The sequence below is a fragment of the Brachionichthys hirsutus genome, chromosome 12 (genome assembly GCF_040956055.1).
Source record: "Brachionichthys hirsutus isolate HB-005 chromosome 12, CSIRO-AGI_Bhir_v1, whole genome shotgun sequence".
In the NCBI taxonomy this organism is placed as follows: domain Eukaryota; kingdom Metazoa; phylum Chordata; class Actinopteri; order Lophiiformes; family Brachionichthyidae; genus Brachionichthys; species Brachionichthys hirsutus.
In genome coordinates this window covers 6817347-6835127 of record NC_090908.1, presented here as the reverse complement: position 1 = coordinate 6835127, position 17781 = coordinate 6817347, and the positions used below count along the sequence as shown (strand labels likewise).

At 39.6% G+C, this 17781-nt stretch overlaps 1 protein-coding gene across 1 annotated transcript in view; it reads left to right on the top strand.

Moving 5' to 3' along the window:
• LOC137902425 (ephrin type-A receptor 6-like) overlaps nt 1–17781 on the top strand; it is a 123438-nt gene that overhangs the window by 55480 nt on the left and 50177 nt on the right. The window contains exons 4-5 of the mRNA XM_068746510.1: nt 10396–10551; nt 13532–13867. Of these exons, the coding sequence (XP_068602611.1) occupies nt 10396–10551; nt 13532–13867 (492 nt within the window). The remainder of the gene's footprint in view (nt 1–10395; nt 10552–13531; nt 13868–17781) is intronic.

Genomic DNA, 17781 nt, shown 5'->3' with positions numbered 1-17781 from the left:
TCAGGTCATTAACAGGGAAGCTCCTGCACCAGTTGTGCTCATTCTCACCTAATTACTGGCAAATGCTTCCCGCTGGTCCCATGAAGGCACCCTCCATCATCCCAGATGACTGCACTTAGAGTGCTTTCTGTCTTTTGTTCAGTGAGATTCTCTCAAGTCATGAACTCCAACTGGACCCGAGATCACAGCTGTATCTAGGTCATTAGCTTTTCAGAACTCTTAAGCAGTATTCCTTAAGAGGGCTTGCGTTTTGGTCAACTTGTGCAAATGCTTTCTGGTGAAACATAGCATCTCTGCAAATTTCATGGTTGAGTTCCATCAAAATCTGTTGTATTAAAGTTGTGCAAATACTTCTGTTAAATGATTCATGTATGATCTGACTCATGAGCAGATTAACACACAGCAGAGTGCCTTCCACCTGGACCTCATTAGATCAGTGATGCTCAGTCTCAGCTGACTCGCGTCAAAGAATGGCCTGTATTATTAATTGGGCCACATTCATATGGTATTTATCTTTCATCTTATTTTACCTAAATGTTAAATTAATGTGTGAATGCCTCTGCTACAACTTAGCACAGAATATAACATTTGTCATGTAAAATGTACACTTTAATATATTATCATTTGCCTACATTGTTTCGTCTCCTTTGGAGACTGAAAGTGTGACAGTGTGTGACGTCCACTCGGTTGTGAAGCTTAATATGACATAATCATTGGCTTGAAATGGTGTTTAACAGGAAATATGTTTCTGATATTTTGGGCAAGTAAAACAGAGATGGGTAAAATGAGTATGTCCGGGTCTACAAACAGGTTTGGTTGCCAAAAAAGAAAGTGCATCTTCCAGAGATCTTCTACACTTAACTCTTTTACCACTCAAAGTACATCATCATCCTTTCACTACAGGTTTTGGCAGTAAAATTGGTGTTCTTTCCAACTTGTGGATTGACAGCCAGCATGTCTTAATTTATGGTCTCTGCAGCATAAATCTGTTGGCATTCCTACAGCTGCTTTTCAGAAGTACTGAATGCACCTTGTGATTCTCTTCTTGAAACACGTGCTCAGGGTGTAGATAGAGAGAACATAATTCTACTCCAGCTCCATTGAGTTGTTGCCGGCGTTGCTAAAGGGCTGCCATGTCATTACTGCCTTCTTTTGTTTGTGCTGTTTTTGAGAAGACATTGCCATTGTCTCTCTGCATGTACTGTTCACTTTAAACTTTAAATTATCCTGCAAGTACTTGAATGTTCCGTCATCATTTGTATTTTATGTTGTTTTTAGACACCAGACGGAGCAGCACTCCTAATCTCATTGTGTAGCTACTATGCCATGACAATATTTCTATTCTATTCTATGGCTTTCTATTCTATTATATGGCTTTCTATTCTATTGTTTACTTTCCACAAGAAGGTATTTATGTTAATGTGACCTCTGCTAAAGACGACTTGCTGTCGATTTAACAGCATGTTAAAGCCACAGCGAGCATCAATCATGCATAAGAAAGTCATGGAGTGATGGAAAAGTTTGGGGCTAAGTCATGCTAATAAATTCATTAAGCCTCAGTACACACACTTATGTGTACATTTTCATCTTCAAGAGGCATAGCCTTGTGGATTTCATAAACACCAGGGGATGAATATGAATGTCAGATATCTGAAGCAGTGGCTGAAGTTGTTGTACTGTAAAGAGTGAAGACACTGCTAGATAATAAAACCATGTAAATAATAATATTATTTCTTTTATTTTTTTATAAAAGAGAATTGTCTCTGAAACTATATGCTTTTGTTTCAAATGAAAAGTGATGTTATGATTTTAAAAAATCCTCTGCCAAATTGGTCTTCTGTCATTAACGCTTGTATCGCAACAAAATATTAATGAGCCTGACCTTCTAATTCATGCAGGGATGTTATTCAGGAAAATTGAAAGCATTTTTTCCACATAAAGCTTTTCTTTTGTTCAGATGCCACATACTTGACCAAAGGGAAATTCTGGCTTTAGCCCCCATAAAGGTCACCAACTCCCAAAATCACAAGTCTGCATGTGTTTTGTTACCTTGGGAGAAAAAAAGTCAAAATGGTACTAATTGTTGTCGTTGTTGTTTTTTGTCATGTTTACTATTTGCTAAATGGAAAGTCACCTTGCTGTAGTTCAAGTGTCATACACATATAGGACCAGGCTGACCTTCATATCCAATTCATGTCAAAAATCCTGAGTGTTAGTTTCCACTAGAAGTTGATCAGGTCAATTCCCACCAGACAAAGATAAGCACATGTACAGATGTGATCAAACCTTTGAGATATGGCATTACATCTGGTCTGTGTCATGCACCCACTCAGGGTGTCATATCAGGAGTCAAGTCAGACTATAAAAACACTATTATACTATCAATCCCTCGACTCTACCAGTCACCGTATTGCCTGGAGTGAGGTTTGGAGAGGAGCTCTGTTCTCTGAGTTAACAGTCTTTTTTAGAACTTGACTGCTCTGTTAGTTCATTTGGCAAAATACGTTTTATTTGCTTCTATAAATGTGCCTATAAAGGGATCATTGAGGCTGACCTTTGTTGAGTCCATAAAAAAGATCTTTGTCTGATAATGTCACTAATATGCAAGAAGTTACTGCCACTCAATGAGCCCATCGAGCACTTTCTATGCACTTTATATGGTGAGAAGTGGCTCTTGTGTTTTAATGTTCAGTTCACTGTGTGCAAGCTTAAAAGCTCTTTATCTCTGTGTCCGCCGTTGTTCTCCTTTATTCTTTATCACCTTAGAATATCTGGTGGACAGAACAGGAACAGGTTCAGAGAAGGAAGCGATTTTCGGAGACGGGAGTGTAAAAGCTGTATTAAGCAACCCCCATTCTGTATTCTGTCAGTGTAAGAGAGTTCTAATTATCTTTGTTAATAGTATTGTTTTTTTCTTACCAACAAAAATGGTCTGCATTAAATTAGCTTATTAACTCTTATTACCTGAGTTCACCAATAATGAATCACCAGTAAATCTACTTTAACACACCCTGATTCAATCCAATAACCCTACATGCCTAAAAATGGCAGTCTGATTAGACAAAAAAAAAAGTTTAATAGAAATTGTTCAAACAGTGGCACGGAGGTACACACAGGAACCAATGAACCGGATAAAGTAAGTGTTTTCTGTTAATGTCATTAAAATTATTCAGGGACTGGGGAAGTTTTTTTAATTCAGAACATGCACTCTCTATCGGCAAGTTCAAATTGCTGTGTTCATGTGAACCCGCAAGTAAACTGCTTGTAAAGACACAAGACCCGGTGATCCCTAAAGGCTATGGCCAAGATTAACATCAAAACACAAGTAGAAGAAAGGGAATGCAAGAAAGCAGTCTGTAATAGAGGTTGCAGAAATAACATCATGTAAATAAATCTGGGGTGATAAATGCAATGTGGAAGTGGGTCAAAATGATTTCAAAACAAAACAACGTGCTTGAATAACACATGGATAATTTATCTTCTTTGTGATTCAGGTGTTTGGAATATATATATATATATATAGTAAATTTAAAGAAATACTAGTACCACACAGGAAAAGCGTCAGAAAAAAAAAACTTAGATGTGCATTTTCAGTGATGGAAGCGACTGATGATTAAGACACTGTTTTAATAGAGTAAAGAAAGTAAAAATAGGTTTCACAATTTCTCTGTCACTCTCTTCACAAAATGAATAAACACCATTCCCGACACTTCAGGAGAGATGTTCTGAAGAGGCCCACTAATCCTGAAGTGTAAATCATTGCGCTCACTGCTTTTAGCTAATGAAGATTGGAGTGACCCAGAATAGAGAGCACAGCTTTTCATTTTGAGTGTTGGAGAGTCTGTTACTCTCGATGAGTAGAATAGGTGTGACTTCTTTACATTCCTTCCAGCAGGTACAGCCTTTTGAATTACGGATAGCTGCAATGTACCTGTTTTTGAGAACACAGTTCTCAAGTACAAGTTATGTGTGTGGGCTGTTAGCTTTTTCGGTTTTGTTTTAAAGTGAATGTTTGTATTTTCCCACTGGTGTTTGGTGAATATTATTATGTACGGAGGAAGAAGAGGGACTGGGCACTTCTGCTGTGCTAACATGCAAGAGCTGTGTTAACATCAAGTGAACTATGAGAAAAAAGCTATTTGGCTTTCTGTATGTTTTATTGTGCTGTAGTTTTCAGACCGGGAACACAGAGGAGCTTAATATTTGTGTGCAATAAGACTGAGAATAGGAGACCCTTTCCACCCCCCCCCCATATGTGATATGATCAGGCTATGGCTCACCTATAAATGCCACCACACCATCTCTGCAATGAGTGCTCATCCTTTGCATCGCCGCCTCACCACGCTGCCTTTGATTTCAAGAGCTGAACTATTCTGCAACATTTGTTGATGTGGTTCTGCAAGTAAATGCTGCAGAATTGTGCTCCTCTTGGAATTGTTGTTCTTCGCTGACCACCGGGAGAGGAACCCATCATCGGCTGTTCACTGCAAACAGCCATATAATGTCATTTACACATGCACTGAGCGCTTCACACCCATGACCCACACAGGCCAGTAAATAATAACGCTAGCATGCAAAGTCTGTTGTTCTTGATCAGTTGCTGCTGACATTTTATACTACTAATCAGTTCATTTATTATTGTATCGGGTGTGTTAGCACCTTAATGTTTTTGAACTTCTCAAAGCCAAACTATGAGTCTTCTTTGCAAGACTGAAAACTATTGTACTCAGTACAGATCATAAGTCTAACAGTGTGAACATTAAAATAATGTTTAATTCTTACGTGCTTAAATGAAGCAATGTTTGTAAATTAGAGATGAAAGCACATCAGAAGAAAATTGGGGAATTGCTTATTTCACAATCTTTATCAAAACTTACAGATCCTGGTGTTTCCAATTTTAGTTTTGAAGAAAGAATTTGTTTTTACTTCAAATCAAATTGCAGTGTACACAGTGCACGGTCCAAGATAAGATTCACATTTTATTTTACAGCGTTAGGGTTATGATTTTTTTTATGATTGTGGATTCATTCAAAACGGCTATGGTGTGGGCCCTCTGCCATCTGCACTGGATTGGAACATTGACATTGAACAACAAATCACATACATCCACTGTGGACATAAGCGATACTGGGCTGACAGTTTTCCAGAGAATGTAACCAATTATAGTCGGCACCTGTCTTGAGGCAGGGTGAGGAACTTTTCATTTGTTTTTGTTTTTTTTGTTTTTTTCTGAACCATAAACCTCTGTGTTGTTGCTCCAGCCCGGTCAATATGAAGCAGGCTTCACCTACAACTCTGCAGCCTCCGGGTCTCAGCACCCAACTCGACTTAAAGATGATGTTCTGGGTGACTTTCAGATCTCATTAAATTTGGGCTGAATGCCTGCAGTTAGACCAGAGCACCGAAGGCTAGAGGAGCAGGAAGCTGTTCTTTTATCTGCTGCTCAGCTCCAGTCTGCTTTCCCCAGATACATCTATATCACACATTCAAGTCCTCACACATTGTTCCTGCCAAGGGACACATAAGGAATGATAGCACTCTTTCTAAATAGCATGAGCAGTGTATAATGGACCATATATTTTGTATCCTCACCTGGCTGGCGTGGCTTTGTCTGTATTACATGTTTACTTTCAATATATTTCATGCGGTGTGGTGTCAGGCAGAGAAAACACAAGAAAACATGTTCTCCTAAATGAATACCACCTCCATGCATTTCATGCTCTCTTTTCATTTCATCTCATCACGAGTGGTGAGGGTGAGTTTTCTAAAGGTGTAGAGTGACTAAAAGCAACCAGTTTATTATAAGGCATGGTAATAATAATAATACAATTCTATTAAAACAACTAATGCCCTTTACTTATTTTTCCATTGTAAGCCCATTCACAGAGAACGGTATTCTCTATTCTTTGTATTTGTTTTGAAATTTCCATGACCTTGAGATAATGTAACTGTTAAAAAAGGGGGTTCATGTGCAGTAGCTCACACATACACGACACATTCGGTGTTGCCCTGCTGCTGCACTTCTACTGCATTATTTTTGTTTGGGCTCTCATACTCACCAGTCACAATATAATGTGAAAGAATCACATACACACCTGCATGGATTCCACGCTGAGAGCAATACGAGTAAATATTTGCAAAGGTTTCCATTCAGCATTCTTCTTCATAAGGAGAAAATAATTGTCCTTAGTTCAGAAGTGGTGACTGGCTTTTAGGCCATGCTTTATTTTCAGTTATATTCATAAAGCTTCACTCACATTTGACAGGATGTCAAGTTCAGACCAATGTGCTGCTCGTCACTACTGTTGCCGTGTGTGTGTGTGTGTGTGTACATACACCAGCGTGCATGCGCTATAACCTTTTTGCCACCGTGTGTGTCCATACTAAGGTGATGCATGGTACAGCATGTCTTTGGCCTTGGAATCTGCCCGGACAGATTGTAGCACGGTGCTGTGAGAGCAACCCCTCAGTTCAGCGAAGGTCAGACAGAGGTGCCAGTCTGAAACAGGGTCTTGTGGGGTGGAGGTGGAAGACTGACGGATTTTGACTCAAGGACATGCTGGTATCAGAGGTTAATGACGGAGCAGCCTTGGGACCCCAGAGGGGGTGCTACTTATCACACTGCTATGAGTAGCATCTCTGTACGCACGCATGTGTGTGTGTGTGTCAAGGTTTTTAAACACCTTTATACAGTATATACAAGTCAACATTATTGTTGGTCATAATTAATAAATTAAGGTATCACGGTGGTGCAGAGGGTAGCGCTGCTGCCTCACAGCAAGAAGGTTGCAGATACAGATCCAAATTGGAGCCTTTCTGAGGAGTTTGCATGTTCTCCCCGTGTCTACGTGGGCTCTCTCCAGATTCTCCGGCTTTCTCCCACCACCAGAAACAAGCAGTTTAGGTGAATTGGTTGTACTAAATTTTCCGTAGGTGTGAGTGTGTGTGTGAATGATTGTCTGTCTGTGCGTCGGCCCTATGATAAACTGGCGGCATGTCCAGGGTGTACTCCGTCCATAGACTGCTGGGATAGGCTCCAGTAGATCCCATGACACAGATTTTCGATTAAGTATTGAAGAAAATAAACAAATGAATGAATTCATAAATGTAGATCTCCAGACAGTCAGATGTTCTATTTGATCTAATCAATAGATTAAAACAAGAGCTGGAGAAAAAAAAATGTTTTTTGCTTTATAAAACTGGTTATTGATACACATACAGGAATTTTTATTTACCTTGACTCATGTGTGTGAGTGTCTACCTCTTTAGCTGAGCAGCCCGTCCCAGTTTGAGGAGAACTCTCACGGTTTCAGGTGTTTCCTTGTCCTCCAGCTCCATTTATCACAGGCAGCAATGGAGATACACAAAGACACCCAGTACTTCAAGGTGAATCCCTTCAAATGGCTCTGCTTGTGTTACCTTGTTAAATCGATGTGCGTGGTGACGACCGGCAGCAATGGAAATTTTACAAGGCAGGAGACTTGTCCACGTCTCTGCAGTGTAGGAGTGATTTGGAAGTTGAGAAGTTGAGCTATTGAAAGCCTTCAGGAGTGGGTCCCTAATGTCCTCACTTTTTTTTGCAAGTTTAGAAAATGTATTCTGTCAGTTTAAGTTTTATGAGGGGAGCTGTTCTTACAAATGTTTATTGCTTATTTATCTTATATGGCAGTTAGAAGGAGACATTACATGGTGTCATGCTTTGGCAGTAAATTTAATTCGCAGCACATACATAGTAGGATAACTTTCTTTTTTACATTCTGTGTTTTTTATGGTAATACAGAAACATATTTGTTATGTGTGTTTTTCATGAATATGCAACCCACAGAGAACTTCTTTAAGTGTATTCACACTGGTCTCCTGGAATGTCTAAAGCAGTTTGTGCAGCTTTAGAACAAAAAAAGAGCATACTCTTCATAAAACTGATGAACTTTTGCGGCCGCAAATTGCTGCTTGTAACATTCAATCCAATTTTCAGCAGCGTCTCGTGGGTTAACAACGCTGCTGGCGGCCAATGTTAATTTTTGACCACGTTTTACACCGGATGCCATTCCTGATGCAACCCTCTGCATTTATCCGGCAATATTACGTTAGCTCCTGCTAACCCAGGGGTCGGCAACCCGCGGCTCTGGAGCCGCATGCGGCTCTTTAGTGCCCCCTAGTGCCTCCCTGGCGCTTTTTCAAAAGAAATTGAAAATGTATTTATTTATTTTTTTGTTTGTTTTAATATGGTTTCTGTAGGAGGACAAACATGACACAAACATTATTTACGCTTTCCAATGCTGTAAAAATGTGTAGAATAAATATTTCATCACTTCTGTCAACGAAGATTTGCTTCAAAGCCTGCGACACATCAGCAGGGCGGGGTGCCAGGCAGTTGGCTGTTGTAAACAAACCGGCGGGTGTGTGATGGGCCATGGACCCAAAAGGTAAAAAGAGAAACATAACTGAGGAGAACAGAGGATTCAACGTTTCTTGGACCGAATCATTTGCATTCATTGCCAATGCGGAAGGATTGCCTGAATGTTTGCTCTGTAGCGAGAAGTTGTCAAATGACTAAAAGAGTTATGTGGAAAGACATTTCCAGGGAAAGGCTACATTTGCAGCCGAGTACCGAGTTGGAAGTGAGAGAAAAAGTGCAATTGCATCACTGCATGGATCATGCTGATTGACTCCTGCAGCGTGTACTGTACCTTTAAAATCTCAAATTGAGGCTGATAGATTTAAAAAGTGGATTGCATCTCCAAAGTCCACTACTGCTGCAAGTTTTGTTGCAACCCAGGAGATAATAATATTGTACTGAAGTTAAACTTGAGGCGGCATCCTACAACAGAGTAGTCACGTGGTGCGTCATTCTCCACAGGATGCGCTGCAGGGAAAATAAACATTTAATCATGAAGGCTCATTATGTATTCGTAACCAACTTAGTCATTTTGATAGTAGGCTAATATAGCTAATATAGATAGATGCAGCATGTGTTGCCTTGATCATAAGGCTTATATAAGGCTTTTAATTTTTTGTGGCTCCATTCATTGTTGTTTGTTTTTTTGGTCCAATATGGCTCTTTCAACATTTTGGGTTGCCGACCCCTGTGCTAACCGCATTACCCGTACTACCCATGAGACTGCATTTGTTGTAACATTCAAAAGTGTTGATATTTGTATTTATTTAAAAATGAATATTTACTTTGCTTAAATGCTTGACTGATAAACATGACTTGTTCATTTGTGCTTAATTGTGTTTTATGCTACTTAATTATGAACATATCTTCTTCAAGTACATGATAATATGACAAATGACCGCGCTTCTGTTCAAGTGTTCCATTAAACTCTGCCAGTGAGCCTGAATTAACTGAAGCGGTTAGATGGAATCCAGTCATTCCTAAATGATAGTATTAGCTCTTGTGCTTTTCACATTGTGATATTTCATACGCATTAGTTGAGTGGACCTTTCTCAGAAGAAAGTTATTTTATGTTAATAACTTCCACTGACTCAACTGACTGAGAATTCTGAAAACTGAATGAGACTAAAGTGCAAATCATGAAAGAAAACTTAAACAAGGTGTTTATCATATATTACACACGGATGCCAGGCAGGTATATCACCTACCTGTCACCTAAAGATTCATTATACAAATTTAATTTGTTGTATGTTTCAATTGTTGTATATATTTTAATCATATATGGTATATTTTTCATTGCAGGAAAAGCAGAGGTGTAACAAACAACCGGTAAACTAACTATGAATCTATCATTAATTGTATTATTTACACTTATGCTATCCTTCTGACATTTATTTGCTCTTCACATTTGGTTGCAGAGCAGACAGAAAACTCCAAATCCAATGCCATTAGATTCCACTTAACTTTAATTATTAGTTATGACACAACAGCAATAAATATAAATTAGACATCATCAGGAGAAAAATCATGTTTGGATTTACTGTTCAAGGCATTGCATTGTGTTTTTAATACCAGTTGGGAGAAAATTAGGTAATTCTTAAACTGAAATCATGTATCTAAGTCTTTGTTTTTCCATTAAGCTCAGAATTATATATTTATAGCACAAACCACTTAAACTGGAGAAGATGCTCTCGTTAAATTTTAGTGAACTTTAGTGGAAATCCTCATGAATCTGTCTTTAATGTTCTAGAAAATCTAGAATATAACTTGTGAGGCTCGGGGATAGTTACATATCCAAACTCTCATGCTTACTCTTCATTGTCGTTATAGATATTGCTGCTGCGGATTTGTTCCCTTGGGTCCTCATGAGTTGGCAAGAATTACAAGGATATGTGATGTTTGCAAGTGATATTTAGAAGTGTGTGCGCAGGGCCTGGATTAACTCCCATATCTCATGTCATACTGTCTCTCTCTCTCTCTCTCTCTGTTACCCCCAGCATGCCACCCAGGCTTCTACAAAGCATATGCAGGAAACATCAAGTGTTTAAAGTGCCCACCGCATAGTTTCAGCTATGGAGAAGGAGCTTCCATCTGTCGCTGTGAGAAGGGCTTCTTCAGGGCTGAGAAAGATCCTCCGACTATGGCCTGTACTCGTGAGTATAACCGATTGGTTTATCACCTCAGTAAACGCAACATAACATACATGTACTGGCTGTTAGTCACACTCTTTGATAAGATCATTATCAATGAATGTCTGTTCACTGTGAATTCATGCGTGGCTTTTCGACTTGTGTTTGCCTTAAAGTCGGGATAAATTATTGCTTTTTCTCCAGAGCTGGTGGATGGTTGGTCGCGCCACGTTTGCTGCAGCTGTAAATCCAACCTCGTCTCGCAGACTTATCTGGTGTGAAACTGTATATTAGAGAATCTCTGGATGAATTACATGGCTTTTGTTCAGCCGCCTTGTCTTCATTGATGATTCACTGACTGTCATTACGACTTCATATTTGCATTAAATTACAGTTTAGCTGGACTAATTCTCCTTTAATTAAAAAGCAATTTAGCTGTTACCGAGATAGACGAGGCCGCATGTAAAGAGCTCTAGAGGGTGAAAGAGTGTATTTTGATTTCACAGCAAGAAAGAGTAGTCATGGTGGAGAAGCAGTGCATTTGCTGCCAGTGTAATGCCCTGTTTGACGAGGAAATGTTGAAAAAGGCTTGAATATTTGTATGCTTTCATCTTCATGTCTATATATAGACTCAAAAGCTGCACCACCTTTCTCACACAAATGTATGGTTTTATCTCTGCAAGCTTTCCAGCACCAGACGTTACTCTACATATAGAAGGACAAACAATCATTCTTACTTACTTAGAGTCACCAACATTACATGTTTTTGGTCAGGGACTCCTCCTGCATGTTAGAATTATACTACTATTAAACCCATGACAACATATACAACCTTGTAGTGTAGCATGTAACAATATGAAAACATATCTGTGAGCAAGCTTTATTTTGGAAATCAAACAAAAACTTTGCATTTTGCACATTTGTTATTGGTACTTTGTTGACTGAACCCTACATGTGCTAAACTGGTACTGAGCAGAATTAACATTAACAGGCTGCTGTAGTCGAGAATGAGAACTTTAAACATTAATCTTAACATGCAAAAGCATTGTTGCTCGAGGGTTCATCAACAGTTATTGCATTACAGTGGTCTCAATAAATGCATGTCGAGTCTGTCAAAACAGTCCAAGCTTTGAGCTGCGTGTTTATTCCCATAATGCATTTAATCAGATAAACAATAAATAAATAGTAATGAAACACAGGGCACCCAAGGTAGAGACGAGAAAGAGAGGAGAGGATGTCAGGGGGAGAAAGAAGAAGAAAGAGAAGGTGGAGAGAAAGTCTAAAGGCTGGGAGCGAAAGGGAGGAGAGTGCTGATACGGATCTCCCCCTGGAGGAGAATAGCCGCTGATTGATGGCACTGGGGTTGCTCTGCAGGAGGAGAGGTGGGTGGATTCACCACAATGGAGAGAAAAGAGGAGGTGAGATAATGGACGATAGAGGCAGCAGCAGATAAAGAGAGAGAATGGACATACCATTGACAGGGGTGGAGGAGGAGCAGGAGGAGTTTTCCTGTCTGCTGAGATTTCTAGCAAAGGTAGGGAAGGAGAGGGATAGAGCGACATATCCCATTGTCTAGGAAGACAGTGAGCTTGGCAGGACAGGAGTGTTCAAATCCCTCAGGCCTCTTAACTCCAGCCTGTTGACAGCTGGCTGCCTGCTTACCCTCACACATAAACACACACCCAGAAAGCACACAAAAAAAAACCTCCGCGGAGGGAAACAGGTGGGAGGTGAAATAACTTACTGTGTTTACTGCACTGGAGACTAATAAATTAGAAGCATATAGAAGTAATACATAATGTTACATTAAAACAATTGTATGCTGTGGACTACTGGTGTGAAATACAGATCTTTGTCTCTGCCGCTATGTCCATATCTCACAGTTGTAAAAAAATTAGATTCCTTTCCGGTCAAATCATTTTATTGTTCTGCACGATAGTTCATTATAAAGGCTCTGCTCCACTGTTAAATTTCAAAACTGACAGAAGCGGACAAGAGGAGAATTAGGCTAACCCGTCAATGAGACGCAAACTTTAATGAAAGATTGAGAAAGTCGAACTGGAATTCAGTGGCTGAGGATTATTGCTGTCCAAAGCCTGCAGGGCTGAGCAGAAGTATCCAGAGCTGTTTGTGTTAGTGAAATGTCATTCCAGTCAAACTCAGGCATTGTTCCGCATGTTATTTCATTATAAAGGCTCTGCTTCACTAAATGGAAATCAGTTTCATTAATTAAACTTGTGTTCACATATTTCATTTCAACATTGCTATTGTGAAAAGGGTCTGTTTTAAGAAATTATTACAATTGAAATGAACATGAAGAATTCAGTCATATTTGCGGTGTACCTCAGGGTCCATATTAGGTCACCTGCCTCTCCTAGTTCTTATACTATTTAACATTCTCTCCTGTGCAGCCTTATTTAAGTCTACTCTAATGCAGCCTTTCTCAACCACCAGCATAATTTTTTCTACAATACACATAGATAAAAGTGTCAACTTAAAATGCATAATTTCAATGAATGAGGGCAGCATATCGCGCAACTTTACCCTTCTTTCATGCCCTCGCCGATTTTGTCTTGACTTGGTTGATGGTCTGTTGTTTTTGATGGTTAGCATCATAAAACTTTTCAATAAACTGGAGTCGATTACTGTATTTTCAGTCAAACTGCATCAAGTGATCAAACAAGCCTGCAAATGATCTTGTGCAGGTATCATAGCCATTACATATAGGCTGATGTATTTCTAACATTCAGAACTGTTTCTGTGATTCAGAAATGTAATTCTGACTGACTAGTGTGACATTGCTGTGAAAGAATTATTTGGCTTGATTGTACCATTGTCTGTAAATATTACATATATTACAATAAGTCTAGTTTACAATTTCTATGGAACTTTACACGACTAACATTTTAATTTTAGAAGATTTGTCAGTTCAAATTATTTAAAATCCACTCATGAACTCTGAAGGGGACAGTAATTTATTTATTTATGTATTCTCATTTGGTAGGTCCTCCTTCTCCTCCTCGTAACCTGATGTTTAACCTGAATGACACCTGTCTGATGCTGGAGTGGTCGCCGCCCAGTGACACCGGGGGTCGCCGTGATCTCACCTACAATGTCCAGTGTAAGCGCTGTGGCCCTGGCCGCGACCAGTGCCAGCTCTGTGAGGAGGATCTGCGCTTCCTACCTCGACCATTGGGCCTGATCAACGCCACGGTCACCGTCACAGACTTCTCAGCACATTCCAACTACACTTTCGAGATCGAGTCCCTCAATGGTGTGTCAGACATGAGCTCCTTTCCTCGCCAGGTGGCCATTATCGCTGTCAGCACGGATCAGGGTGGTGAGTATGTGTTGAATTTAACCTCATGTTCAGAGTTAATTGAAAGTTACATGTAAAAATTAGTTTTTCTTTTCAACTTTTAAATTTTTATTGTTGCTGCCTGGCTTTTTTGGTTTTCAGTTTGGGGAAAAAGCACCTCACGTCCACTGTGCAGTGTGTACAAGAAATATTACAAACGGAACACATGGAAATATACGTAATATGTTTGACAACAGGATCATCTGGCTATCTATTCAAGTTATTGTCTGCAAAATCAAGACTATTTGGCACTGACATACTTTAATAGGATTGGTCTCGTGTAAGACTTCTGTTATTGTAGAATTAGCAAGTTTGAATGGATGCTATGGTTCAGCTGAGATGTTTACCAACATTAAAGTTTGCATTTCTAGTAAAAAAAACAAAAGAAACATCGTTATTGTTGTTGTTGTTGTTGTTTTGTGGAGTTGCTGGTGGTGGACAAAGACAAAGCTGGAGTTCAATGTCAATGTAGCTCGCAATTGCTCTTTGAGTTATTTTACATCTTTACCCATGAATGAAGGCAGGAGGCCAAGCAGCGGTTGTCACGTCCAACCTGAATAAGGCTTTTTGCTGAAAGGCCCATATTTCCTCTGGGGCATGTTTTGATGCATAGCGCTTATGCTTTTAATTTGTAATTTGCAAACGTTGTGTTTTCATTTTTCTCCTTCCTCCCTCCCGTCCTCCCTTGACTATTCATTCTCCTTCTTTTTCTCCTTTGTTTATGCTCCACCTTTCCTCTCTCCTGTTTTGTTTTTCCAAACATGTTTGTTTTCTATCCATCTTCTTTGTTCTGTCCTGCCTTCTTTCCCTCCTTCTCTCCATCCTCTTGCTGCCATGGGTCTCTGGGAGGAATACATTTTGTCATGCAGTCCAACCCATTAAATGCATTATTCTATGTCACAAGGGGATACTTTACAGGTAACTCAATGTTGCACAAAGCCTTTTTATTTCATTGTGATGCCCAGTTTAGCACATAGTCATGGCATCTCTCCGAGCTTTACACGAGACCCTTTTCATCACTAATACACCCTAATGCAGCCATTTGAAGGACTCTGGAGATTTGGGAGGTTCCTGGCATCCACCAATGACCAGTAGCTGAATTATGTTTAAACCACTGTCATTTCACATAAACTACATACAGTGTAATTTATTTGCAGTTTTATGGAGGTTATTTATTACATAGCTTCCCAGGTATAATAATTTAAAGTACATGTGGTTCTTTCAGAGTCTCCTTTGTATTCCAAGTGGAGAATTCACATCCGTATTTGTTCTTGTTCTGAACAAATCCTGCTTGTCAGTACTTTAATTTACTGTCTGCGGGCCAGATGACGTGCTTTACTTATCGAACACCAATCATATAATTTTGTTTCATTTATTTGTAGTAAGCTTAGCTATATTTTCCCGTAGAAATGTGATCATAAAATTATGTAATTATTTTAGCCAGTAAATATTTATACATCAATCATTTCAACAAATTCTGTTGTTGTTTTTTCATGTATCTACATACAGGGGGTTGTCAATTTACGACATATGTGACTCAAGACTCTTCGACTTTACGACCGCACTCGTCTGTCGTTTTATTGTCTGTTTACGGGGTGTTTTTACGACATACCGGAATGTACATACCGGCGAGCGAATCGAGTGTTTCTGCGGTCTCACCCATGATGTCTACCGAAAGGAAATAGTCTCTTTCCACTCCAATATTTTCCATATCATGACATAGCATAATATACTTATGGTAATTTAACATGGGGTGATTTATGATCGAGTCGGCTTACAACAAAACCTTCTTAACCGATTGTCGTCGTAAGTCGACGACCCCCTGTATGTTCTTTAAATAAATGAATAGGTTTAAATAAAAGTTTTAATTTATTCATTCATTCAAGTATGGCTCCTTCCCTACCTTCTGTCCTTCCAGCATTATTAGCACCTTCCTTTTTATTCTCACCAGTAAATTTGAAAGACTCCATCTTCCACAGTTGTGCTCAAACTGTGATAAAACCTGACCACAGAAGGACAACACCTGGCCAAGTATTCAAACCCATTGCTGCAGTAGTTCCTGTTACAATAAGGGGCTCCGGGTACACATTTGCCATGGCAACATGCACAGACAGAGATTCACAAGGTACCAACATTATCAGCCGGGATTTTGCCAGCTGCTGATTCTCCACTGTGTCCCTGGGCCAGATGTGAGTTAATTAAAGTTGGAGACTATTTTGAGTATACGCTTCTAAATGTTGGTCGAAAAGAAGGAATATTTCACATAAATATGCCATTAAAATGTTAATATCATTCTGTGCATGTCAACCAGCACAAATTCTAATTATTATACTATTATTAAATCTTGGGTCTATGGGTTTATTGGTATTATAAGGACACATGATTCTCAAAAGAGGAGTGATTAGCTTAGTGTTCTATTTCAAATCCTACAGTAAACAAACATCTTCCAACTGATAGCGACAGCCAGGGCTTCGTATAATAGTGATAGCTGGTTATTACACCAACAACCATGTCTGACTGTTAAAAAAAAAAGATGGTTCTGCAGTAATAATACAAGACTGTTGTAGCAGTGATTACCAGGTTCCACACAAGATGCACGTTACCTCTGAAAGCTATTGTTACACGTGTGGAAATGGGTATTTTGTCAATGTTAAAGTTCTGTGTGCACAACATGGCATTAGAAGAAGGTCCAGCAGCCAGGCACAAAGAAAACTAGAAAACGACAATCAGAGATTGCAGACCCTCGCCTCCAAAAGACTATTCGTTCTTGTGAGACAGTAAACAGGGCTTCTGGATCAGAGGAGCCAAACCTGCTCTAGCTTGCTGCTCCGGAATGTACTACAAGACTCCTTCTGGACTCTTTTTCCCATCATGCCATTCGTGTCCCTCCCTCTTAAAGTGGCAGTTTACAGCACAGGCACAATTCCAGATGTAAAAATAATTCTAGAATCTGGATCCAGATCCGGATCAACGCCATTCTCGGGGAGGACCGAGCCACGGACAGAACCTTGCTTGTGTAAAAATTTCAAGTTGATTGGGTTACTAGTTTTGGAGTTATGCGCTCGGACAGACAAACAAGCAAACAAACAAACAAACAGACAGACAGACAGAAAAACAGACAAACAAACAAACAAACGCACCCAATTGCAATACCCTCGCCTCCTCTTCGGCGAGGGTAACCATTGAAACTCACCTAAGCAGAGGGAAGCCTCTATGCTGCAGTGACTGGCTTTTCTGCAATAATATACACACATAAGAAAATCTCCTGCAAATATTGCATGTTCCCTTACAAACATCCACCTAAACTTCTCCTTGATGGGCTTGTTTGGAAAGGAGCACAGACAGTTCCTATTCCATTTGCATAGTGTAACCATCAGCAGAAATGCCACAGCCATGTGAATTTCAATGTGCTGTGAGAAATACCAAGAGTCTCCTGCAATAATGTGCGTTAGCCATAGATAAATTAAACAGTCATTAAAATGCAGATGGATATTTTGGTATACGGCTTGCACCTGTGAGGTTAGCGTGTGATGTGTTGAGATTTCATCTGATGGGCTGCTTAGGAAACACATGCACACACATTCACAGTCATGCAAACAGTTATGTATGCATGCGAGTAGCATGGAAAAGTGGTGTGAAAAAGCTAAGACCTTTAATTTCCTGTTAGCCGTGGCTTTTTTGATATCTTGTGATTCATGCACCAAAGTTTATCTGATGTATGCACAAGCATCAGTCTTCATGAAGCACTCGTGTGCAGACTGCGCGTGTAGAGAATTATAAAACATAAGGATCAACAGCAGGGGACTGTCTCGGCCTCGAGAAAATCTCCTCATATTTGAAGAGACAGAACATAGAGAGAAATTATATTTGCATTTGCAGTTATTAAAGTCGGCAGC